Consider the following 25,848-nt stretch of genomic DNA (forward strand, 5'->3'; position numbering starts at 1 on the left):
GACCGTGTCGCATGTTGGGTTGGTCTTTTATTTTGGCACCGTAGTCGGGCCATGATTGTTTGGATGATGTAATGTTATTTATGTACTTTGATTGACGTGGCGAGTGTAAGCCAACTATGTATCTCCCCTTTATTATCTATATTACATGGGATGTTGTGAAGATTGCCTAACTTGCGACATTGCTTTCAATGCGGTTATGCCTCTAAGTCGTGCCTCGACACGTAGGAGATATAGCCGCATCGAGGGTGTTACAAGGGATTTGCATAAGGAAAAGATATAAAAGTAAGAAAACTAAGAACTATAAAACATAGACGGGCTCCCCCTGAATGTGTGCACCTGGATAGAGGAGCATTTAGAAAGCAAGACACACACTCCGGATCAACACTCCCCCTATATTTTATAGTCCAACAATTCTAAGCACATGATATATGAGAGAAGAGTATAAAACAGGACAAGCATGCAACTCATAATATACTACAGTACTGAATAGACATAAGTAATAAGGTAGCGATAGAGAGCATATGTCTCACACCATATGTCTAGAACTTAGGACTCACAGGCACCAAACCAAACCAAACAAAGACAATGAGAGAACACACAAGAAAACACAAGACGACACAACGACACACTCGAAGCACGACAACAACACAAATCCCTACACTCTCTCCCCCTTTGACATCGAGACACCAAAAGGACAAAGAGCGACGCTACGACTCCAGGTGATGGCAAGCTGAGGATCTCGAACATCACATCTCAGCGTGATCGTCTGCATCTCCGTCGTTGGTTGGAAACTGCTCGGCGTTGGAGTCGGTCCAAGGGCAATGCTGATGAATCCATTCCTCCTCTTCAGTGATATGTCCCTCAGAACCACTGGCAACTGTCGCTCCCAGGTGACGCATGAACTCCTTGTGGCGCACCCTGGCATGCTTCTCCGCCACATGAGTCTTGTACTAACCATGAGACTCCATGCAGAAAAGCTTCTTCATCTTGCGTTTAAGCTTCTTCGCCCACGAAGGTTCTGCACTAGAGGGCCCAAAGTCCTCCTCGTGATCATTAGTGGCAGCCCCACACTCGGTCTCCATGGCAGCAGCAGCAGACGGACCCCCGGGTTTAGGCGCTAGGGTGCCCCAAGTGTCCTTCTTCCTGAGACGCTTGATCTCATGGGAAACCAAGTCTCCAGTTTCTAGCATCACTCTGGGATAGATCTGTGCCCAGGCCCTCTCAATGAGCCTTATGATAAATGGACCATATATCGGGCACTTGCGCTCATAAACGGCAGAGAGAAGTTCAGACCACATAACATGAGAAATATCCAGGCTCTCTCCAGTGTTTGCTTCCTTCTCATGCTGACAGAAAAGAAGCATGTCCACGAGATATGAGTGGACCATATCCAGATTCCCGATGCGAGGGAAGAGAGTCTCACAGAAGACACGATGAAGAATGTCCAGATACGTAGACAGCTCATAGGTTTCCTTCTTAGTCACCGGGTGAACCTTCACAGTGCAGTAGGGCCAAAGGGCTTGCTTGTGAGTGGATGTAGTATTGCGGTGAGGGCGGAAACCTACTGAAGTCTCAAGCCCACGATCTTCCACATCAAGTAACTCCATGAAGGCCTTCCACTTGACGGAAAGCAACTTGCCATTGGTCATCCAAGTCAGAGTCCTGTCGGCATCCGTTCCAAGATGAACGGTAGCAAAGAATTGAGCCACCAAATCTGCATCGAAATCCTTGTTGAACTGCATGATCCTGAGAATGTTCAGCTGAGTGCACATCTGAAGGGCTTCGCCAAAGTACTCAGGGTCCTTCTCCATGGCATCAGTGTCGATGGAGCGAACATCAACATATAGATTCTTCTCGGTCTTGATCACATCAAAATAGATGGCAAACTGAAATCGGTTCCAGAACGGGCGGTTGACCAAAGTGGGATCTTGGTCCACCTCATAGGGATTGCGGTGACACCTTTCCCAAAACTCCTTGGCAGTCATCTCAGTCACAGTCTTTCCTTTTGGCTTGTTGGCGGATCTCTTCGACTGCTGAGGAGGAGGAGGAGCACTTGCGGATGCACCTGCTGGTGGCGGTTGGGTGCTAGAGGAACCACCGGCTGGCTCAGAGGTGCGGTAGCGCTTTGACGTTGCACGCCCGGGGTTGATACGACGAGCTTGATGCTCAGGATGTTCATCACCTGGAGCCAAACACAAGAACACGCAAAACAACCAGAAAGAACGAGCATAAGCCAACAAACACAACAAAAGGATCAAGGTAAGGCAGGAACATGATGGAACTTGGCAGGCAGCGGTAGTACCGTGACATGCCCGCGGCAGTACCGCCCAAGCGGTAGTACCGCTCCAAAGAGAGCGGTAGTACGACTCGAGGTCAAGCGGTAGTACCACTCCAACGAGAGCGGTAGTACCGCTCGAGACGGGGAAACAGCGGTTTCCTACTGCCGTGGTCAGATCCGGCACTACCGGACTGCCAAATTCAAAAATATTCATACCAAACTCTAATCTAGATAGTCTAGTTGCCTTCTCCAACCTACTCATGCCTAGATTTAGCCAAAAATCTAGAGATGCAACCACCATTGCCCCTAAGAAGCAAGGTCTGAAAACGAGACAAAAGGAGAGAAGGAACGGGGGCAATACCGACATCCATGGCAAGAGAACGAGGTGGGGATCGACTCCACTGAAGGAAATGGAGAGGGACGCCCCGGAGACAAAGATCCGCCGGAGCCCTCCCGCGGCGTGGCAAGGCTGGAGAGAGGAAGAGGAACGAGGGGGCAAAGTGAATGGGTATGGGGGAGAAGAAACCTCCCCCTGCCCCGATATAACCCCCTGGTCCCGTCCCTCAGCGGTAGTACCGCGCTGGGGGGCGGTAGTACCACCTATAAGCGGTAGTACCGCGCACCACCAGCGGTAGTACCGCCCAGCATGCCACGACAACCAAACAACATGGCTTAGCTCAAAAAAAAGGCAAGAAAAGAGAGCACACCAGCAAACGGCCAAGACACACCTCTTCAAGAGAGGGCGGTGGCAGAGGCCACCTATGTTTGAGTCAAGAGGTACGGTGCCGCGAAGATTTTCACCTTGGGCCCATGACCAAAACTCGTCTTTGAAACACAAGTACCATCAACAATGGCTAAAGTGAAAGACTTGATCAATTTATGCATAATGGGGGAGAAAGAGTTCATTTAGAGAATAACACTCCCCCTATGTCCATGCCTACACCTAAACTAGACAACAAATTGAGCATGGTGGGGTGTGCAAGGGTTCAAGCCACAATGCTCGAATCAATGATATTTAGCTCATGCCTTAACTCGTGAAATCTTGCTTCATCCAAGGGCTTCGTGAAAATATCTGCAAGGTTATCATGAGTGTTGACATAGTTGAGCTCGATCTCTCCTCGCCTAATGTGATCCCGGATGAAGTGATACCGAATCTCAATATGCTTCGTCTTTAAGTGTTGCACCGGGTTGAGAGAGATCTTGATGGCACTTTCATTGTCACACCAAAGAGGCACTTTGTCACAAGTGACACCGTAATCCTTTAAAGTTTGCCTCATCCATAGGAGTTGTGCACAACAACTACCGGATGCTACATACTCCGCTTCGGTGGACGAGAGAGACACACAACTTTGCTTTTTCGAAGACCAACTTACCAAAGAGCAACCAAGGAATTGGCACCCTCCGGAAATGGACTTCCTATCCACTTTGTCTCCTGCCCAATCGGAATCCGAGTACCCTACAAGCTTGAAGTTTGATCCTCTTGGGTACCATAAGCCAAAGTTTGGGGTATGAGCCAAATATCAAAAGATTTGTTTGACCGCCACATAGTGACTTTCCTTAGGTGCGGCTTGAAACCGTGCACAAATTCCCACACTCAACATGATATCCGGTCTAGATGCACAAAGGTAAAGCAAGGATCCAATCATGGAGCGATATACCTTTTGATCCACCACTTTACCATTGGGATCTATGTCAAGTTGGCACTTGGTGGGCATTGGAGTGGAAGCCGGCTTGACGTCACTTAGCTTGAATCTCTTGAGCATGTCTTGAGTGTATTTGGCTTGATTGATGAAGGTTCCTTCTCTTCTTTGCTTCACTTCGAACCCTAGAAAGAACTTCAACTTTCCCATGGAAGACATCTCGAACTTTGAGGTCATGAGAGCGGAAAATTCCTCATTGAAAGCTTTGTTAGGTGAACCAAAGATAATATCATCAACATATAATTGGCACACAAACAACTCCCCTTTGACCTTCTTAGTAAAAAGAGTGGGGGTCGATTAGCCCAACTTCAAAACCACGGTCTTGTAACAACTCGGTAAGGTGGTCATACCACGCACGTGGGGCTTGTTTAAGGCCATAGAGTGCCTTATCGAGTTGATACACATGATCGGAAAAGTAGGGATCCTCGAACCCGGGGGGTTGCTTGACGTAAACCAATTCATTAATAGGACCATTAAGAAAAGCACTCTTCACATCCATTTGTTGTAACTTAAAGTTATGATGAGAAGCATATGCAATCAACATGCGAATGGATTCAAGACGAGCAACGGGAGCAAAGGTTTCACCGTAGTCGATACCCTCGACTTGGGAGTAGCCTTGTGCTACCAAACGAGCCTTGTTGCGAATGATAATCACATGGGCATCTTGCTTGTTCTTAAATATCCACTTGGTTCCAATGACATTGTGGTTCCCCGTCGGTCTTGGCACCAATCTCCACAGTTTGTTGCGCTCGAAGTTGTTGAGTTCTTCATGCATGGCATTGAGCCAATCCGGATCTTCTAGCGCCTCATAGACCTTGTGGGGTTCGACACAAGAGACAAACGCGTGATGCTCACAATAGTTTGCTAATTGTCTATGAGTGCTTACCCCCTTTCTTAAGCTTCCAAGCACATTCGTCATGAGATGATCCTTGGTGGAGAGCTTGGAAGCAACCTTGGTGGCACGACGCTCCAAATCCTCCTCGGGGGTGAGACGAGGAGTGGTCACTTGATCATCTTGAGCATCGTCTTGAGCTTGTTCTTGTTCTTGAACTTGCTCGGAGGAGAGAACTTGACCTTGGGAATCACTTGATGTGTCAACACTATCTTGAGCATGATCTTGCCCTTGGTCATGTTCTTGAGGACGAGGGCCTTCATGTTGTTCTTCGGAAGCGTCTGTGCCTTGGGTTGGTGATGGCTCCACTTGAGTGAAGCATTGTCCTTATCCTTCGGCCACAAGGGGTTCCTCAATGGGTAGGATAAAACCAACACCCATTCTTCTTATGGCTTGAGGAGGAATTTCATCACCTACATCACAAGTGCCATTTTGCTCCACTTGGGAGCCGTTATTCTCATCAAACTCTACGTTACATGTCTCCTCAATAAGTCCCGTGGATTTACTGAGGACACGGTAAGCATGAGAGTTTGTAGCATAACCAACAAATATGCCCTCATAAGCTCTATCCTCAAATTTAGACAACCGAACACCTTTCTTGAGAATGAAACACTTACACCCGAACACCCGAAAGTACTTGAGGTTGGGCTTGTTACCGATGAGTATCTCATATGGAGTCTTGTTCAAGCCCTTGCGGAGGTAGAGCCGATTGGATGCATGACACGCGGTGTTGATGGCTTCGGCCCAAAAGTTGTACGGAGACTTGAACTCCGCCATCATGGTCCTTACCGCATCCATCAACGTTCGGTTCTTCCTCTCCGCAACACCGTTTTGTTAAGGGGTGTAAGGTGTGGAATATTGATGCTTGATCCCTTCATCACTAAGAAACTCATCCAAGGTGTAGTTCTTGAACTCGGTGCCGTTGTCACTTCTTATTGTCAAGATCTTTGCATTGTGTTGACGTTGTGCTTCATTTGCAAAGTCAATGACGGTTTGTTGGGTCTCGCTCTTCCTCTCGAAGAAATACACCCACGTGTATCTTGAGTAGTCATCCACAATCACCAAGCAATACTTCCTACCTCCAAGACTATTGAAGGATGGAGGCCCAAAGAGATCCATGTGAAGGAGCTCCAAAGGCCTCTTTGAGTAAATGATAGTCGTGGGAGGGTGAGCCTTCTCATGTAGCTTTCCTTCGATACAAGCACTGCAAGCACGATCTTTAGCAAAACTAACATTCGTTAGTCCACGGACATGGTCCCCCTTGAGAAGACTTTGCAAAGATCTCATATTGACATGGGCTAGACGGCGATGCCAAAGCCATCCCACATCAACTTTAGCCATTAGGCATGTCGCGGTCTTAGTGGGTCGCTCTAAAAAGTTAATCACATATAGACCGTTCTTGACATGACCAACAAAGGCTACTTTAAGAGTCTTGCTCCACAAGAGGGCCACGGTATCGATATCAAATAAAGTGACAAAGCCCATGATTGCAAGTTGACGAACGGAAGGTAAATTGTATGCAAGGGACTCAACAAGCATGACCTTCTCGATCGTGAGATCATGAGAGATGACCACCATGCCAAGTCCCAATACCTTAGAGGATGAGGCGTCACCCCACTCGACATTGGTGGGCATAGATGGAATCTTGTGCACATCCACCACCAAGTCCTTGCTTCCGGTCATATGATTTGTAGCTCCGCTATCGAGCAACCATGATCCCCCCACCGGAAGCAAACACCTACAAGAGATTAATGCTTGGTTTTAGGTACCCATTTTGTAATGGGTCCTTTGATGTTAGTAACAAGGGTCTTTGGAACCCAAATAGACCATTCAATGTATTCATGAGGAGAACCAACGAATTTGGCATAGACATGCCCATCACTAGCACGGCATAACACATAAGAAGGATTAAAGTCGCCGGCTTTGATGCGAGGAGTGGCATTGCCCTTTTTGACAACGCCACCCTTCTCATTGTTCTTCTTCTTCTCCTCGGAGGCACTCTCTCCCTCCTTCACAAAGGTTTACATGAGAGGAGGAGGTCGTTTGGTCTTGTCATTCTTCTTCTTGTTCTTGGAGTCGGGCACGTACCCAACCCCTTCCTTGGCCACAACTCCCTTTTGGTTGATCAAGAGGTCGTTGAGGTTCTTCTTGACTTGTATGCAAGTCGCAAGACCTCTCTCAAGTTGCCCCTTTAGCTTAGCGTTCTCCTCAACGAGATGCACATGCTCACAACACGGGTTAGTAGCATTTGCATTATCAATTAACATCATACGAGGAAAAGTGGCCTTTTCCTTGGTTAGCTTTACTTGAAGTTGATCATGAGACTCTTTGAGGCTAGCATGAGCACCCTTCAAGACCTTGTGAGCCTTGTCAAGTAGATCAAACTCCTCTTTGAGTCTAGCAAGATCAACCTCAAGTTCGGCCTTCTCGGAGTTTAGCACATGAGAAACAATGAGGACATGATCATAATCTTTCTTTAACTTAGCATGATCAACGTTGTGTGACTCCTCAAGAGCCAAACGAAGACCACGCTCTTCCTCAAGAGCATTGGAAAGATCCGAAATCTCATCAGCATAGTCACGACTATGCCCTTCCATCTTAGCGATGGTGTCTTCGTGAGCCTCGATCATGTCATTGGTTCACCAAGTTTTTCCAAGAGAGCAACAAAGTGCTTCTTGGATTTCCCCTTAAGGTTGCCCATAAAGGCCTCAAACTCATTTGCCTCCACATTCGCTCCCTCAAATTCATTAATGTTATCCGTCGGAGAAGGATGATTAATGATGGTAGTTTTGATGTTGGGGGTTACCTTGTTGGTGGCTTTAGCCATGAGGCATTTGGCGGTGATGCTCTCATTGGGTGAGTTGAAGAGGGACACCCGTGGAGTCATCGCAATGGCAACGGAGGCCATGGCAACCGACTCATCGTCTTCATCATCGTTGTCATCCTCATTGTACTCTTCTTGTACCACCAATGCCTTGGGAGGAGTCTTCTTGGTGAAGTTGCTCTTGTTGGGGAACGATTTGGCCTTGTCCTTTCGGATGAGCTTGCCACCATTGTCTTCCCTCTTCTCATACGGGCACTCCGCAACAAGATGACTCACGTTGCCACAATTGTAGCAAGTCCTTACACGTTGCTTGCTCTTCATGCCACTTGAGTTGTTCTTGTTAAAGTTTGGCCTCGAGTTTTTCTTGCTCCAAAATTGCCTTGAAGCGAGTGCCATGTGTTCATGATATGCATACTTCGTATCCTCGGGGTTGCTCTCCTCTTCTTCCTCTTCTTCTTCTTCAATGGAGAGCTTGGCCTTCAATGCAAGGTTGGGCTTCTTTGCCCTTTGAGAACGAAGCACCGCATTGTCGGCGGTCTTGTCCAAAATGTTCATGGCCACAAACTCATCCAACACTTCGCTTGAGGTCAAATGTGGAAGTCCGGTCTTTGACGAATGACGGAGGACATGGCCTTGTGGTAGGGCATCATTGCCTTGAGGAATTTGCGCTTGATCCAATTGTCATCCGTGTTCTTGCTCCCGTGATCTCGGAGTGAGACCGCGAGTTTGGTTACCCTCCGATAAAGCTCACGAGGTTCTTCATCTTCTTTCATTGCAAACTCATCTGCCTCATCTTGCACCACTTCATAGTTGGAGCGTTGAATGCTTGCGCTTCCCCGGTAGAGGGAGACAACACAAATCCATGCGTCTTTGGCCAAGGCAAAGGGCCGAAGATGAGGTAGGTCTTCGGGTGGGATTGCATCTTGAATGATGAAGAGAGCATTCTCATTGAATTGATTATCTGTGGCTTCTCGAGGAGTGAAGTTGCTTGGATCATGCGGATAGAAACCTTCTTCAATGATTCTCCAAAGGTTAGTGTTCACATGATTTAAATGACGTTTAAAGCGGTAAACCCAAGAATCAAAGTCCTCATTTTTCACAATCTTAGGGGGAGGACCGGCATGATTCAAATGAGTGGAAGGAACCGGTCCACCATAAACAAGTGGTGGTTCCACATGAGCAAAGATGCCGGTGCCATTTTTACCACTAGAAGAAGGAGCCTTTTCACTACTAGCTTCCCCCTTGTCGGAGATAGCATCCGTCACCTTGTCGGTGGGGTCACCCACTTTCAACGGTGCGGTGGATAGTTTAAGCCCCTCAAGAAATTTAGTAAACATGCTTTCAACCTCGGTCATGTTGGAGGTTTTCAATGTCTCCAAGGCCACATTGAACTCCTCACGAGAGACCGAGGTTCCGCCATCGCCCGTAGACGAGGTCGGATTCACACCAGAGTGTTCCTCCACACCGTCTACGGTATCAACCATACTCTTTGGACGGTAAAGTCCTTAATAAAGAGACAAGGCTCTGATACCAATTGAAAGGATCGATATGGTTGACTAGAGGGGGGGTGAATAGGCAACTACCAATTTTTAACTTTTCTTTACCAAATTAAACTTTGCATCAAAGTAGGTTGTCTAGATGTGCAACTAGGTGAGCAACCTATATGATGCAATAACAACAAGCATACAAGCAAGCAAGAGAAGTAACACTAAAGAGTTTGCACAAGTAAAGATAAGAGATAACCAAGAGTGGATCCGGTGAAGATGAGGATGTCTTACCGAAGTTCCTTCCTTTTGAGGGGAAGTACGTCTCCGTTAGAGCGGTGTGGAGGCACAATGCTCCCCAAGAAGCCACTAGGGCCACCGTATTCTCCTCACGCCCTCACACAATGCGAGATGCCGTGATTCCACTATTGGTGCCCTTCAAGGCGGCAACCGAACCTTTACAAACAAGGTTGGGGCAATCTTCACAACTTAATCGGAGGCTCCCAACAATACCATGAAGCTTCACCACAATGAACTATGGCTCCGTGGTGACCTCAACCGTCTAGGGTGCTCAAACACCCAAGAGTAACAAGATCCGCTAGGGATGAGTGGGGGAATCGAAAATCCCTTGGTGGAAGTTAGATCGGGGCCTTCTCAACCACTCCCGAGCAACTCAACAAGTTTGATTGACTAGAGAGATAGATCGGGCGAAAATGGAGCTTGGAGCATTAATGGAGCTTGAGCATTAATGGGGCTTGAGGGGGAAGAGGTAAGTCAATGGGGAAGAAGGGGACCCCCTTTTATAGTGGGGGCAACAATCCAACCGTTGCCCCACCAACCAGCCCCGCACAGGGCGGTAGTACCGCTAAGGGGGGGGGCGGTACTACCGCTGAGCCAGCGGTACTGCCGCTCCAGCTAGCGGTACTGCCGCGCAGAGAAGAGCAGCAGGGATCTGGACCCAGCGCGGTACTACCGCGGTGGTAAGGGCGGTATTACCGCTCCGAAACGGTACTACCGCCTCTACTGCCGCAACTAGTGCCGCAAAAACCGACACGAGAAAAAGAACCCTCGAGTCGAGGCGGTAGGAGCCAGACAGCCCAGCGGTAGTACAGCTGCGGGGTCACCGGCGGTACTACCGCTGCGGAGCGGTATTGCCGCTTGTGACCCTTCGGCGGTACTACCGCTGGGACACAGACAAGAGAGAGAGAGAGAGAGAGATCTCCGTCGAGGCTGAGGACGAGGCGGTGGTGCCAGGCGGGCCAGCGGTAGTACTGTTGTGGAGTCACCGGCGGTACTACCGCTGCGGAGCGGTACTGCCGCTTGTGACTCCTCAACGGTACTACCGCTGGGTTGCGCGGTACTACCGCTGGAACCCAGACAGGACACAAAAGGAGAAGAGATCTCCCCAACAAAGTGGAAGAGCTCTGAGGGAGAGAAGCTGATGTGTACGTGTTGATTCCACCCAAGCAGTACCCCAGCGGACCCCCTCTTGATAGAACGGTGCCCTCTACGCAACTAGTCCACCGAAAAAGAAACGAAAGAGCTACACCGTCTTGAATGACACTCTGAAGGGAAGAAAACGTCTCTTGCCAAGGATGAATCTGTGAACTACTCAAAGCACATGATTAGTCCGCAAACATGTTGTCATCAATCACCAAAACTATATCGAGAGAGATATGCCTCAACAGTATCTATAATTTTTGATTGTTACATGCTATTATATTATCAACCTTGAATGTTTTATATGCATTTATATGCTATTTTATATAATTTTTGGGACTAATCTATTAACCTAGAGCCCAGTGCCAGTTTCTGTTTTTTCCTTATTTTAGAGTATCGCAGAAAAGGAAAATCAAACGGAGTCCAATTGACCTGAAACTTCACGGAACTTATTTTTGGATCGGAAGCAACCCAGAAGACTTGGAGTGTACGAAAGGGAAGCAACGAGGAAGCCACGAGGCAGGGGGCGCGCCCTCCACCCTCGTGGGCCCCTCGTGGCTCCCCTCACGTATTTCTTCCACCTATATATATATATATAATGATACTATTCATCACCCAAGGTGCAGAATAAGTTATTCTTCACCCAAGGTAATCTTATGATCACTTCATAATTAAATTACATTTGAAATTCAAATAGTTACATTCCTATTGATTCACTACGTAGAATTTGGTATAAGAAAATAAAAATATAGATCATAAGACAAAAAAATTTGCAGTTTAGGTACATTTTACACTATGTTTTTATGTTTATAATTTTACATAACATAAAAAATTACGGCAATTATATATTTTCTTACGGTCTCTTTTTATGTCAGAAATAAGACAAAACTGACGGAACATAAAATTACGATGCATTGATGAAATACAGGGGGTGAAGAATAACTATTCCTCACCCAGGGTGACGAATAGTCAATCCCTATATATATATATATATATATATATATATATATATATATATATATATATATATATCCTAAAACGACCAGGGAGCACAATAGATCGGGAGTTCCGCCGCCAGAAGGCTCCGTAGCCACCGAAAGCCAATTTGTACCCATTCCAGCACCCTGCCGGAGGGGGAATCCCCCTCCGGTGACCATCTTCATCATCCCGGTGCTCTCCATGACGAGGAGAGAGTTGACGCATCTAGTTAACGCACCTAGCTGCTCCTGTGCGAAGCCGCACCTAGTTGACGCAGAATGCGTCACATAGGAGTTCCCCGCCATATAGGCGCTCCGACAAATGTCAACCAGGATTTGTCTAGCTGGTGGGCCAAGGAGCACCTGTCCTCCGTGCTGGGCCAGCCCATTTATTTTTTTGTTTGCTCAAAAAAATTTGTATTTATTTTTCGGTCGCTCTTTGCGACAGAATTGCGGATGTACGCACAGGAGAGCTTCTATTGGAGGCTCACAGGAGTCCAAACATAATAACATTACGTGAGCGAGACACCAGGCAGCAACTATGTATCCTGCCTATGTGATGTACAACACCTATTGCTCAAAAAAACTTGTGATGTACAACACCGGGGGATAATAAAAAAAGGAAAAAGGAAGCAAACAGACATAGTTATAGTTATGATTTGTGGCCTGCGCCTGCAGTACAGGTTAAGTCGACAGCCAGGATCGTCACGTGAGTTGTGGACGCGAATCAATGGTAATTACATGGGCACGGGTGCTTTGGTCAATTCGGTGGTCCAAGCGTGCACACCGAAATCACCGAAGAAATTTTGGTTTCTCACAATCGCTAACTGAGCACAGTACCAAATCAATCGACTTCGGTCATTTCGGCTTCAATTCAGGTTAATTTGGTTCAGTGGTTCGGTTTTCGGGTTATATGCCCACCCTAACCCCCAGCTATCCGCTACATACACTTGGGTGGCCCAACTAACCCATTTAAAGTGAACCTCCCCAGACCGGTTTTCACTCTTTCACTTTTTATTTTCACTTTCATTTGTTGAATTTCATTTTTTACTTTATTTTTTTCAAGTTTGAGTTTTATCTTTCAATTCATGAATACTTTTTGAAATCACGGACATTATTTTGCTACGACCAATATGTTTTTTAAATACTAAACATTTTTAAATTTCGAGAAAACAATAGAAATTTTCGAACATATTTCATATCATGATAATTTTCCAAATCCGCAAATACTTTTTTAACTCATGAAGTTTATTTGAATTTGCATTTTTTTGAATCAAAAATCATTTTTGAAATTTTGGAACAATGTTTAAAATTTATGAACATTTTTTCAATAACACTTTTTTAATGCACGAATTTTTTATTCAGAGAAAAATTAAGCGATGATTTATTGAAATTTCTGAATTATTTATGAAATTCTCAAACATTTATTAATAATTTCTGACCATTATTTGAATTCACGCACATTTACTCAAATTCATGAATATGTTTTGAAATATGCAAACATTTTTGCAAAATTATCACCATTTTTTTATTTCCAGAACATTTCTTTAAAGTTGTTAACATTTCTTTAAAATTATCACCATTATCACAAGCATTTTTTAATCCCGGAACATTTTTTGAATTCACTTTATTTCAAAATTAATAAATTTTATGAAATCCCGAATCATTTTAAAGTAGAAAAAAAAACAAAGAAAACAGGGGCAAGGTCAAAGGGCGCGTGGGTGGGGGGGGGGATAGGATTTTTTTAGGGGAAAAAGAATAGGAGTTTTTTTTTTGAGAAACAAAGAATAGGACGTAAACTCTATTGAATGCGCATTGCGTCATGTAGTCCTTGTTTTCTACAAGAGCCGGTATGATGGGCTGGCCCATGTAAGATATTGTTCGTTCAATACATCCTGGTTATTTCGTCTCTTCGCTAAAAAATGGTTATTTTATCTGTTTTTTTTCATGTTCTTTGTTGGTATATTTTAGTTTTTCCTTTTCTTTTATTTAAAAACTTTTTTTGTTGGATTTTTATAAAAATGCTTGTGCTTTCATGGAAATTTTTCGTAAGTTTAAAAAATCTTTGCCTTCCGCAAAAATGTTCAAACATTTTCAAAAAATATTCATGTTTTCAAAAGGTTTTGGAAAATTGGAAAATGTTCGTATTTATAAAATTATACAATTTTAAAAACATTTGCACTTTAGAAAAATTCATGTTTATGAGGAATGGTTGCAAATTTGAAAACAAATTGACGATTTCTGAAAAATGTTTGTAAATTAGGAAAATGTTCATATTTTCATAAAATTTTCGAAATTTTGTATAAAAGTTATCATATTTTTTTGAAATGCTGGTGCTTTAATTTTTCCAGATTTGTAAAATGTGTTTGTGTTTAAAAAAATCATTTTTTTCTGAAAAACGTCTGTGCTTTCAGAAAATGTTCGCAAATAGATAAAAACTAATTCACAAAATCTTCACACCTTTTGAACATAATAATTCTTGATCTTTCAAAAACTAAATGAAATTCATAAGTTACTAAAACAACGAATGTGCGGGACGCCGACACTTCTACACTTAATGTGTCATATAGGATGTTCTAAAATAGGAAGCGCCCAAACCAATATTCATTGGCCCTCTTCCTTCCATGACCCAGTTTGACAAAACTATGAGATGGAAATCCGAAAAACAACCCATCTTTGTTGTAATTGCTCCCAGAAAATGCATGCTCCACTTGGATGACGTATATAATGAAACACTTGTTAACTAATCAGTTCATATATTTCTGAATAACATCTTCTTCTATGTGTAGCCAATACTATCACATGTCGCCGTTGTTAGAGTTTGTGAGTAAAAAATATACTGCAACATGGATGGACAAATTACGGGCGGTGCCCCTTATGCAATCGAGCTCCTGAGACGGTTGCAGACCTTATTTTGCAATGTCGCTACTCCATTCAACTTTGGCGCATGGTAAAAGATTGGCTTGGAATGCACCTTCTTGAGCTCTCCACATAGAGCAACTTCAGTGACGTTTAACCTTGATGGAATCATCTTCTCCATCATGCCCATGATAGCCACAAAAGCCGCGGGCTCTCTTACCATGTTAGTTTGGTGGGAGATCTGGAACGAGAGAAATTCACGTGTTTTCACCAACAACAAAGCATCAACTTGCGTCATTGTCCTATCAAGAATTTGAAACGCAGCCAACCGTTGGGTCTTCGCGGGGGCTAAGCATTTGGATATTTGTATGTCGGGAAAGTAGGCTTTTGTATGATAGGGTTACAATCTTGAGACAAGAGTGTCTCACAGAAAAGATGACCTGAATGCATCCATACTGTAGCACATGCTTCAGTACGGCTGTAGTTTGCCAATTTATGTGTTACTTATTTTGATACCTACTAACTTTCCGAGAAACAAACTCTTTAACTTTCATGAGAGATTTAATCTCAGAAGCTAGATGACCGCCAACCTGAAAAGAGTCTCGCCCAAGAGGATGGGCAACACAGTCGATGAATCTGCTTGAACAATGACGGACCCATCCGTATGCTTAATGGCCAGTCTTTTGCCAATTTTTTTAAAGCATACACAACGTTGTCACATGTGTTTTACTACCATTGCCTCAAAAAAAAGTGTTTTACTACCAAGTCCTAGTACTTGTTTATTTTCACCAACCACGTCTCTAATGTATTTTGCACTCCTAGTACCTAAGTTTGGAACAAAGCACCTATAAAAAAGGTATGAACTAGCCATCACCGCCACAAAAGCAGCCACTATATGGTATCCCTTGATTCTGGAGGCATGGGTTCGGTATAAGCGTGCTCAATCTCCCCACCATCATTTACATAAAATTACTTTATAACTGAAAGGCCAGCGATCAATCATGAATTAGCGGATAATAATCAAAGCTCTTGCTACTAGTACTCCCTCAATTCTAAAATATAGTGCGCCCACGCTTTCTGAGGTCTAACTTGACCATAAATTTAACCAACAAGACCAACTGTGGTGGGAGAAAAAATTATATAATTGAAAACTTCTTTCGAATACGAATTCACTGATATAATTTTCGCTCCCGCCGCAATCGGTCTTGGTATTTAAATTTACGGTCAAAGTTGAAGCACGTGGATAGAGGAAGCACTACATTATGGAATAGAGGGAGTACAAGATAACATAACATATTCACGCAACTTGCCCTAGGTAGCGTCAAAATAGCTGCACTCGGGTCCTTCCGACCTGCTTCTTTGTTTCCCTGCCGCCTGCATGGGCTCACGAACGGCAGTGCGCTGGACGAATTCTAGTCGTCGCCAGAACCCGCGCGGCCGCCACGGCAGCAATTCCCCGTCACTCCGATGGCTCCCCAATGGTTAAAAACGTACGTAGCGTATGGTCAGCATGAGCACCGGCTCCTAATCTAATCAATCAATGGAGCGCCGTGACAGGGAAGTGGGAACGGAGGCCTCCCTCAGGTGGCCCGTTTCCGATTAACAAGCGTTATCCGGCGAGAAAATTTGGCTCCGGCCAGTGGCGAGGGGATACGTGAGAGGCCGTCTCGCGCGAGCTGCCACAAGGGGAAAACGGCTGGGCGATGCGAGGTGGAAGACGGAATATACTTCTGAATCTTTCGTTAAACTACTATCCGAGGTCTTTTGGTTGCCTTGCCGTCTTACCGTGAGATTCAGAGAGTTTGAGGAATGTTGTGCCTTATCTGCATGCATGGGGAATAAAGCACGAGCCGGTATGATACCATTGTTTTCAACCTTTGTTTCAGGACATAGATGGGGTGGGTGGTCAATGCGCTCTACTTACTTCATTACTTGCGTGTGCGGCATGGAAAATTTTACCTGTGGATAAGCATCTCCGCCTTAGGAAAATATAAATAGCATGGCACTAGCAGATGACTAGATGTACATGGTGCTATGGAAAGTAACAACCAGGTAGTAAAAGCTAATAGTAATCTACACACACGAGACATGGCCAAGGGCTTCGTTTATTCCTTTCAATTATTAATATTTCTCTCAAGGAAGGACTCTGCCGGCTGGTAAAAGCAAAAGTTAAAACACTCGATGTACTACTGTACATTTCAAAGCAGAATAGTAGTACTCCGCCAATTAAGTCGGGAAAACTACAGAGCCGTAGAAAACCACCACACCCAGATCCACCAATCCAGCTAAAGCTCAACATGCGTGAGGTCCTGCCAGCGCCTTGACTTTTTGTTGAACCATCATCCATCCGTCCGTCTTATCGTGATTCTTGACGATGGATCTGCTACAGTGAATCAATAATTAGAGCTGTCCTCTGGCTGTGGCTCCAGGGGACCTGCACTGCACTGAAGTGCACCCATCCATCCATTAATTGATCCCACTCCGAGCCGCCAAATGGGCCATTTTTTGTTTGATCCGTGACATGGATGTTCCTGGACTTGTTGATGTGCATGGCAATATCAGGATGCCTTGGTGGCCGGACAAGATTCTACATGGACAAAAAGCCTCTTGGCCAATCTGAAGAAAACTTCAGCCGGATGAAAAGGCTGTCACCCACCCGCTACCTGAACTGAAAGCTAAACGCCATCCACAACTTGCCTGCTTTTGGCCAATTATTAAATGCCCGGGTTCCATATTCTTCTCTCGTCCGTCCTTTATGTGTTTTTCTGGCTATTTCCCCTTCTTCTGAATGGACTAATTATGTTCTTGGAGCAGGTGTTCCTACTTGTGATTTTCTCGTCCCTTTCTTTACTTCTTTTTTCTTGAATTCGACAATCTTCTCGTGTATGGCTGAACATTTCTGCATACAGACCCTTGAGTACAATAGTAAAACATGATAAGATGAATTAATGGTTCCATTAAAGAATCTATTTTCGCTGTTTTACATCTTTGTTCCAGACTTTCAGTCCGTCGATCTCAGTCTGATCAAGCCCTTCCTAGCACGGTCGTAAGCTTCAAGTACATGATTGTACTGCATGCCTAGGAGACAAAAATATTGTGTACACACTACAAACCATATCTACTAGTATGATCCATGGACCTAGCTACTCGTTCGATACACACACCTGACGCAAGTAAAAGTACAATCCCTTTTCCTATATATATTGACCAATAATTTGTCTAATTTAGACCTATCTTGTGCAATAGACCCCCATAATTGTTCTTCAAATCACCAGTTCGCCGGTCGTATATAATTCAAACTAATGGGGTTCAAGTAGTATAGTGTGTATCCACCGTCAGTTCATCCGATCCCCATGTTAGAAACGGAGCAGCGTCTGATGGCCCTGGCCTAGTGACGACCCCTGCAAGGTGTTGTTGCCTGTTTGGAACGTTGTTGCACCCAAGCAAGAAGTGTTGGGCTTCTTGCCCGTCACCGCCGCCGCTGGCTGGCTCGTCGACCCGTTACGGTCACCGTCCTCCGACGGCCTCTTGCGCTTCCCGGCGGCACCCTCGCCTCCCACCGACGTTGAGGCTGACGAATCCATCTGCCCCAGCTGCGGCATGCCGTTCACATGGAATTGGCTCATGATGGGGTGACCGAGAAGGGCGGCGTGCTGATCGTGCCGCGCCATCAGCGCGTGTCCGCTGTCCTCGAAGAGCTGCGCCAGCGAGTACTCGTTGAGCAACTCCGATATGGACGGGATCTTGGGCATCCTCTGTGTGCCGCCGGCCGCGGCCTGCAGCGGATAGCCGCCGGCGCCGCCTTGCATGATCATGCCGGCGCTCGACATGGGGTAGGCGGCAGCGCCAGAAGGCTCGTCAAGCTCGTGGTCGGACAGCGGTGGCACCGCCATCGGCGATGCTTGGCTGGTCTTCTTGTAGATCCGGCACAGCACCCAGTCATCCAGCTGCATACATATATGCCAAGACGGATCGCACGTAGTATTAATTTTAGTTAAAGAAAAAATCTAGAAATAAATGAATAAAGCTTTCAATCAAGCAGGCGAAAGGTGAATCAGTCATTAACACGCGTATGCATCAATCAGGCCTATCATTGTCGGATCTATTGACTTCGCGCAACCATGCCAAGTATGCCTAAAGAACATTTCTTTAAACGAGACACGCACATTAAAGCTAGCAGCTCTTGCGTCCACTGGCAAGCCACTGCACAACCCGATTCCATTTTGGCAAAATCTGACATGCCGACGACACGAACCCGTACGCCCTCCCAGAAAAATCGCTGTGCAAGTGCGCGGGCAGGTGCGTGCATATCGTTCGGTGCCACACATGCGACTACCATGACACGAATTGACAGACATATAAGATCTACTCCTATATGTGGTTTTATACTCCATACTAGGGTTTTGGGTGTTCAGTTCAGTTGATTTAATTTGTTTATATGTTTGATTGATTGCTGTACCGTACGTGCTGGCGACTTACCCTCATGGAGGCGTTGCGGAACTTCATGGGGCGGTAGGTGTTGGCGGCGTGCGCGTCGGCGGCGGCCAGGCGGTATTCGTGCATGATCCAGTTGGTCTTGATGCCCTTGGGCGGGCGGCCCTTGTAGAAGACGAGGGCCTTCTTGACGCCGACGCTCTCGCCGGTGGCGCTGCAGCGGATGGGCTTGTCGGTGCCGGTGGCCTTCCAGTAGCCGGAGCCCGCGGCGCGGTTCGGCCGGACACCGTTGGGGTACTTACGGTCCCTCGGCGTGAAGAAGTACCACTCCCTGTCCCCGTAGCTAGCCTTGGCTGGAATTAATTAACCCCCAAAATTAAAGAAACAAGAGAAATAACAGACGATTATTGAGATGAGAGTGAAGCTAGCGCAAGTGGGAATCAAATGAATGGATCATCAGCATGCATGAATCATGATCTGTTGGTGCAGAGGTACTAACATGGCAGGGCCCATGGGTCGAACTTGTAGATATCAACGTCGGCGATGATGGAGACGGGGCAGGGCGATTCGGCGGCGCGGTTGCGGAGGTAGTGGAGGATGAGCTCCTCGTCCGTCGGGTGGAACCGGAAGCCCGGCGGCAGCATGGCCGGGTCGGACATGATCATCGCCACGCCACGCGCGCTCGATGACAAAAACCCTAGCTAGCTAGCTAGCTAGATAACTTCGACTGCTAACCAGGCTTGGAAGAAGATCTGGTAGCTAGAGGGAGCTAGCGATAGATGAGCAGAGCTTGTAGGTATGAGAAATGAGGAGCTCGAACTTTTGGAGACGAGAGGGGAGGGGCCGCTTATATGGTTGCGGAATTTTGTCCTCTTGTGCGCGTGACGCTTGGCCATGGCCCGGCCAGGAGGGAGGGAGGGAGGGCTTCTCTGTGGTTTCGTCGGGAAGGGGCCGGGTGTGTGGTTATCGTTGATTCGTTATTCCTCACGTCCGGCGTGATGGCGCCGGGGATTGGGCATGGACATGGGCCGCCATGACGTCGGCCGGTGAAACTCGCTGGCGCACGCACGTGTTGCCTGCTGAGCGATGGATTTGGGCCGAATCTCCCGCCCGATCCACCCGACACAACGGAATCCCACACCGTTTTTTTTTTGAAGTTTTCGGATCCCACACCGTTGTTGCAGAGTAATAACACGGCTTATATAGTTTAAAAAATAATAATAACACGGCTTATATTCATTCAGCCAAAAAATGATAGGAAACTCTGTTATTCTTTTTTGACATAAATGAATCGTTCCTTGGGTTTTTTGCCAAGGATGCATGAGTCAGGGTGTAGAGACTACGGACTAACATATAGGCAACTTCAGCTAGATTAACAGGGATAGAACAAAAAGGAAGGTATGCAATATGTTGACAAATTTGTGGGTCTAGTAGCAAGGCCAGATTTAGTTCGACACTACAGTGAGATGGTGCCGAAACAGGTTATGAGGGTAGGATTTGTTTGTTTGGGCTTTTTCTGGCTAAGGAAGGCATATGCTACAGACAAGAAATTGGACCCGTAGTAGGGTTAGTCTGGCAAAAGAAAGAAATCGTAGCGGTACCATATGCAGCTTCAACCTGTATTAGCTTTGTCTTGTATATGAATTGTGCTTGCTACTATTCTTGTGCATATTACCTAGTATGATATCGATGTGGTGGACCCATTATGCTAAACAGGCTATTTGAACTATTCTTTTCTTGCCAGGGAAATAAGTTTGAACTATATGTTGGAAATATGGGCAATTTATTAAATGATTTTTTTACATCATTTAACAAATGATTTAATCCCACCCTTGCCTTGTGAGGGAGTCCTGAACTAAGGGGTCCTCGAGCGTCCGGCCTGTTAGCCATGGGCCGGACTGATGGGTTGTGAGGATACGAAGACCGAAGACTGCGCCCGTGTCCGGATGGGACTCTCCTTGGCGATCAAATAAATAGATTCCTTTCTTTGTAACCGACCTTATGTAACCCTAGATCCTCTCGATGTCTATATAAACCAGAGGACTTAGTCCGGAGGAGGGACAATCATTACCATAATCATAGCCAGGTTAGACTCTTAGGGTTTAGCCATTACGATCTCGCGGTAGATCAACTCTTGTAATACTCATATTCATCAAGATCAATCAAGCAGGACGTAGGGTATTACCTCCATAGAGAGGGCCCGAATCTGGGTAAAACATTGTGTCCCTCGTCTCCTGTTACCATCGATCCTAGACGCATAGTTCAGGACCCCCTACCCGAGATCCGCCGGTTTTGACACCGACATTGGTGCTTTCATTGAGAGTTCCACTGTGATGTTGACGACAGGATCGATGGCTCGCCTTGTTCTCAAGGACAATATCACCGCCGGAGGAGCACTGGCCCCGGGCCAAACCCTCCGGCTGGGTGGCTTTACCATGACCGTCTGTTCGGTTGTTGAGCCGACGATGACCTCCCGGGTCATCTAAAATCCCCTTCGTATCGACTCCGAACACTCCAAGCAGATGGATCCAGCAGAGCTTTCGTCTTTAAACGAGCTCCTAGATCGCATCGCCGCCCTGGGGCCGCCACATACTACGATCGAATTGGGCTTAAACCCGATCAGGGAGAAACCAAATCTCCACCGATCACCCACCAGATAGCGATAGTCGAGGAGCGAGGCGACAACTCTTCATCCATACTAAGGACGGACTATGTCCGGATCTCCGGCTTCGAAGAGCCGGATACCCACCTGCGAGGAGATGCATCCTGCCCTCCGAACATAGAATTGGACGACGGGCCTAAGAAATCAGTGGATATCCCAGAGCCTGATCTGTTAAGTCCGGAAGTCCTTCAGACTCCGGATCCAAAGTTGGGCCAGGGTTCAGATTTAAAACCACCCACCCACCCAAATATAAGCGCTCTCATGAGTATACAACAGCAGTCTCAGGAAACGGTCCACCACTTCCGGGCCAGATTCCTTCTTGTCAAAGACAAGATTAAAGATTGCCGCGACGAGGAAGCGATCTCAGCGTTCCGCAACAATTGCATGGACGAAGGAATCCTCAACGCCATCAACCGTGGTCGCATACTACAGTTCGCTGACTTGGCAACTATCGTACAGAAGTACAGCGTAATGGAAAGCGCTTGGAAAACTTAGGCAGCCCGTTGGGAACCATCGGTCCCCACTCAATCCCTCATTCAAGCAAAGAGGGCGCGCCGTTGTAACACGCCAGGTCCAATAGTAAAGAAATATAAGTCCAGTATGAGGCGCAGAACCGTTCTGGAAGGATGGCTCGATGGGCCATGCAAAATACACGCAACACCGGATAACATACCAACACATAGCCTTAGAGCATGTTGGATACTCCGGCAAGTGGCCAAGAGCAGCGAGGATATCCTCACCAAGAATACCCCAGAACAACACCCCCCAGAAGACGACGACCCCAAAGTACTGACGGTCTTCAAGACATTCGCCTCAAACAATAGGCGCAAAAGGGCACTTCGCGAACTCGCCGAAGTCTGTCAAATAGCAGCAATAAACCCTTGGAACGACACGGCTATAACTTTCAATGCCGGTGACGAACCAAAATACAGGACAGTCCGAGCACCAACCGTCTTGGTCCTCAGTCCAATTGTGGATGGCTTTCGGCTCACCAAGGTTCTCATGGACGGCGGCAGCGGACTAAACCTCATCTACGAAGATACACTCCACAAAATGGAAATAGACAGGAGCCACATCGAGCAAAGTAGCACGACCTTCCGAGGAATCATTCCTAGCCGGGAGGCACGATGTGCGGGGAAAATAACACTCGACGTGGTATTTGGCACGCCGGAGAATTATCGGTCAGAAGAAATAACCTTCCAAGTGGCCCCTTTCAACAGTGAATATCACGCCCTCACTACTAGGAAAAAGGTTTTTAACGACCATATATGTGGTCGTTAAAAGTCGCATTGTTGTCATTAAAGGTCAATAACGACCACAATATGCTGGTCGTAGCAGGCTCCATCGTTAAAACTAATTTTCCGGTCGTTATTCTTATAACGACGAGATAGTGTGTGGTCGTCATCCCTAAGGCAATAACAACCACAATTATAGTATTAGCGAGCACTTTTGTCATCGCTAATAATTTTATATCATTTCCATTCAACCACCTATAGAATCCTTAGTAGCATCCAACGCTTAAATGTTATCCGCATTAATTAGGAAGCAAAAGAATCTCAAGATTGAAAGGGTCATAGCCTCTTTTATTAGTAAAAGTAAGATCAACTAACAAAATTCGACATACAAATCTGGAATTAAAACGACATTTAAGACATTTGAGTCAAAAACACTCCTTACATGACCAATGTACTTCTCATATCTAATTTGGAAATGGAAAAACTAGAAAATATATTCTTTATTAATCTTCAATCGAGGGGCGCCATCATTGGTTGAATGGATATAATTCTTCATCGGCGACTAATACCTCCTCATGCTTCTTTATACCAAGGTGCTCCATCATTCCTACAAAATGTTGAGTAAGTTATAAAAGTCAGTTCACATAAATAAATCGGCACAATAGCGGCCGATAAAATCAGTATATGAGAGTAACTTACTTGAGCATGTTGGCTTTTATGAGGAGCCTGGTAGACCTCTAAGAATTGTCAGAAATTGGCACAAAATACAGGACATAAGACGAAATATCTGGCCACTTAGTTACAAATCGATATTTGTTGCAAGTAAAAACTAAAAGAAAGTACTTGCATATGCCCTGAGTGACAAAATAGAACATAACTAGAAGGCATTAATGGTTATAGGCCCAGAGAGCATCAATATATAATATGAATGATCATAATGGAATTCAAATGCAAACATCCGTGGCTCTTATTAAAATCAGACAGGAGCACCGACCACCGGGAGCAACTGCAAACACAAGATACAATAAAACAAGAAACCACTGTGGTGCCAAAAACATTTTTTGCCGAAGATAATTAAAGTGCACAAAGAGTATGTTGGAAATAATGATGGCGTGTGTTGTGTTGTATCCGGGTTGTACGCAGAACAAATACCTAGTATACTAGGATTAAAACTTGCAACCAAGTAGGTTAGCCTGTGGTTGTCCTAGCTGCTATATATACGCATGCATACCCTTTTGTAAACATTGAACAACAACGAGAAATAAAAGAAAAGAATCAGGCCCAATACAAGGCAATACGCCCAGTTTTTTGCATATACATGCGTATTAATACGTTTCCAGCCGTGAGGACCGATCAACGCAAAGATCAATTAGGTGCTGTGTACGTGTGTGTTGCTTCAGGCTTGAATGAATTATCTAGATACTAGCTTTGGTACTGCGTGTTGCTTCGGCCAGTTTGGGACAGGAATCAAACTGCTTGTTCTCTTTTACAAAATCCTCACATATGAACAATCAATTTCCATGTACAAATAAATATAATCTATTGACTAATTATTATACAGGCTAAATCATACCTCACGCATTGGCATGATTGCTGCAGAAGACAAATACCATCTTCTCTGAACTTAAAGTTCAGAATGAACTTAATACATTTTTCGAGACCAGCAAAAACTGTGATCTCAAATGGATTTTTCTGACCGTAGTATTCAAACCTGTAGAAATAAAAGAAACCAAATCAACACTATACTTATTGGAACTGATTCAAGAACAACTAGACCTATGCAAAATCATCTTCTCTGTACAAAACAACTTAAGCAATTAGTATCTTCCTAAAATACCTTAATTGGAGAAAGGTCATCTAAGAAAAACATGTCAGGAAGAGCTTGCTTGACCACTCTCACTAATTCTCTTCTTTCACAAATAAATCTGCATCAAGGAATAAGAGAATCTTCACGGTCAGGTGTTCCTTGGTGTTGTGGCGACGCATGCGTCTCCTCCTCCCCGCTCAGATCCTACTCCCACGGGAAAAACAATCGGTCCCTGCCGCCGCCGCCTCTCTATCCTCCTCACCCCAACAATGCGTGGAAGGCCGGTCTAGGGTTAGCCCGTACCTCTCCTGCTCGGCTTCCTCCCGATGGCCGTGGATGTGGAGGACATGGATGTGTTGTATCTTGGGAGATGGGTGGACGAGGGTCATAACCGAAGGCGGAGGCCATGCTCATGGTGGCGGATCGGGTGGAAGAGGAAACGAGAGAGAAGCGGCTGGCAATGTGGGAGATGAAACGAAGGAGAGGGAGTCAGATTAGGAAGGTAAGGATATTAAAGGAGGAGGAGATTGGGTCAATGACGACAACACCCATGGGCTTAAAAAAGAGTAATTCGGTGTTTGTTACATGTAGCTTTTCTCTGAGGGGGTTGTTACACGATAGTTGGTAGCCTTAGCCTGATCTCCACCATGCGAGGTTCGCTTAGTTTTCTTTTCTCTGAGGGGGTTGTTACACGATAGTTGGTAGCCTTAGCCTGATCTCCACCATGCGAGGTTCGCTTAGTTTTCTAACGACCAAGAGTTTCTTCCTCTCGTCGTTAATAATAGTTTTTCTAGTAGTGCCTCTTGGGGCAAGAGGCATTTACACGCTTCCAAGATGTACCTCATTACGGGTACATGAAGCTTAAGATGCCCGGGCCTAATGGCATAATCACTCTCGCCAGTGATCCGGACATAGCACTCCGCGCCAAAAATAAAACTGCATCCCTGGCCCTTGAGGCATTATCTGAAGCCCTCGCGGCCGAAGAATTAACCGCACTGCGCTCCACGGTGGACAGAGATGATGTATTCTTAGACAAACGCCCCAAATCCACCTCCTTCAAGTGAGCGAAAGAAATAGTCAAATTCCAGGTCCACCCAACGGACCCCAAGAAGACAACATCTATTAGGGCACAACTAGACCCAATGGTCGATGCCATGCTACGTGATTTTCTTCGCGAAAATTGGGATACATTCGCCGGCACCCCTCTGACATGCCAGGAATCCCTCAACATATTAAAGGGATACAAACCGGTCAAA

At 45.8% G+C, this 25,848-nt stretch overlaps 1 protein-coding gene and 1 long non-coding RNA gene across 2 annotated transcripts; both read right to left on the reverse strand.

Annotated features, from left to right (window-relative positions):
* Window positions 1-17,380: 17,380 nt before the first annotated feature.
* Window positions 17,381-19,729, reverse strand: LOC125528493 (NAC domain-containing protein 58-like). Its single transcript, XM_048681230.2, has 3 exons — window positions 19,388-19,729; window positions 18,934-19,241; window positions 17,381-18,401 (listed from the first exon to the last, which is right to left on the reverse strand). The coding sequence occupies exons 1-3, from the start codon at window positions 19,551-19,553 to the stop codon at window positions 17,811-17,813; spliced, it is 1,065 nt and encodes a 354-aa protein (XP_048537187.1). The 5' UTR covers window positions 19,554-19,729; the 3' UTR covers window positions 17,381-17,810.
* Window positions 19,730-23,138: 3,409 nt separating this feature from the next.
* Window positions 23,139-25,066, reverse strand: LOC147976010 (uncharacterized). The gene is made up of 3 exons (XR_015602108.1): window positions 24,623-25,066; window positions 23,485-24,496; window positions 23,139-23,392 (listed from the first exon to the last, which is right to left on the reverse strand). It is a non-coding gene; the product is annotated as an uncharacterized LOC147976010 (long non-coding RNA).
* Window positions 25,067-25,848: the final 782 nt, after the last annotated feature.

Source organism: Triticum urartu, chromosome 4A (genome assembly GCF_056163025.1).
Source record: "Triticum urartu cultivar PI428250 chromosome 4A, HENAU_Tu73, whole genome shotgun sequence".
Lineage (NCBI taxonomy): Eukaryota > Viridiplantae > Streptophyta > Magnoliopsida > Poales > Poaceae > Triticum > Triticum urartu.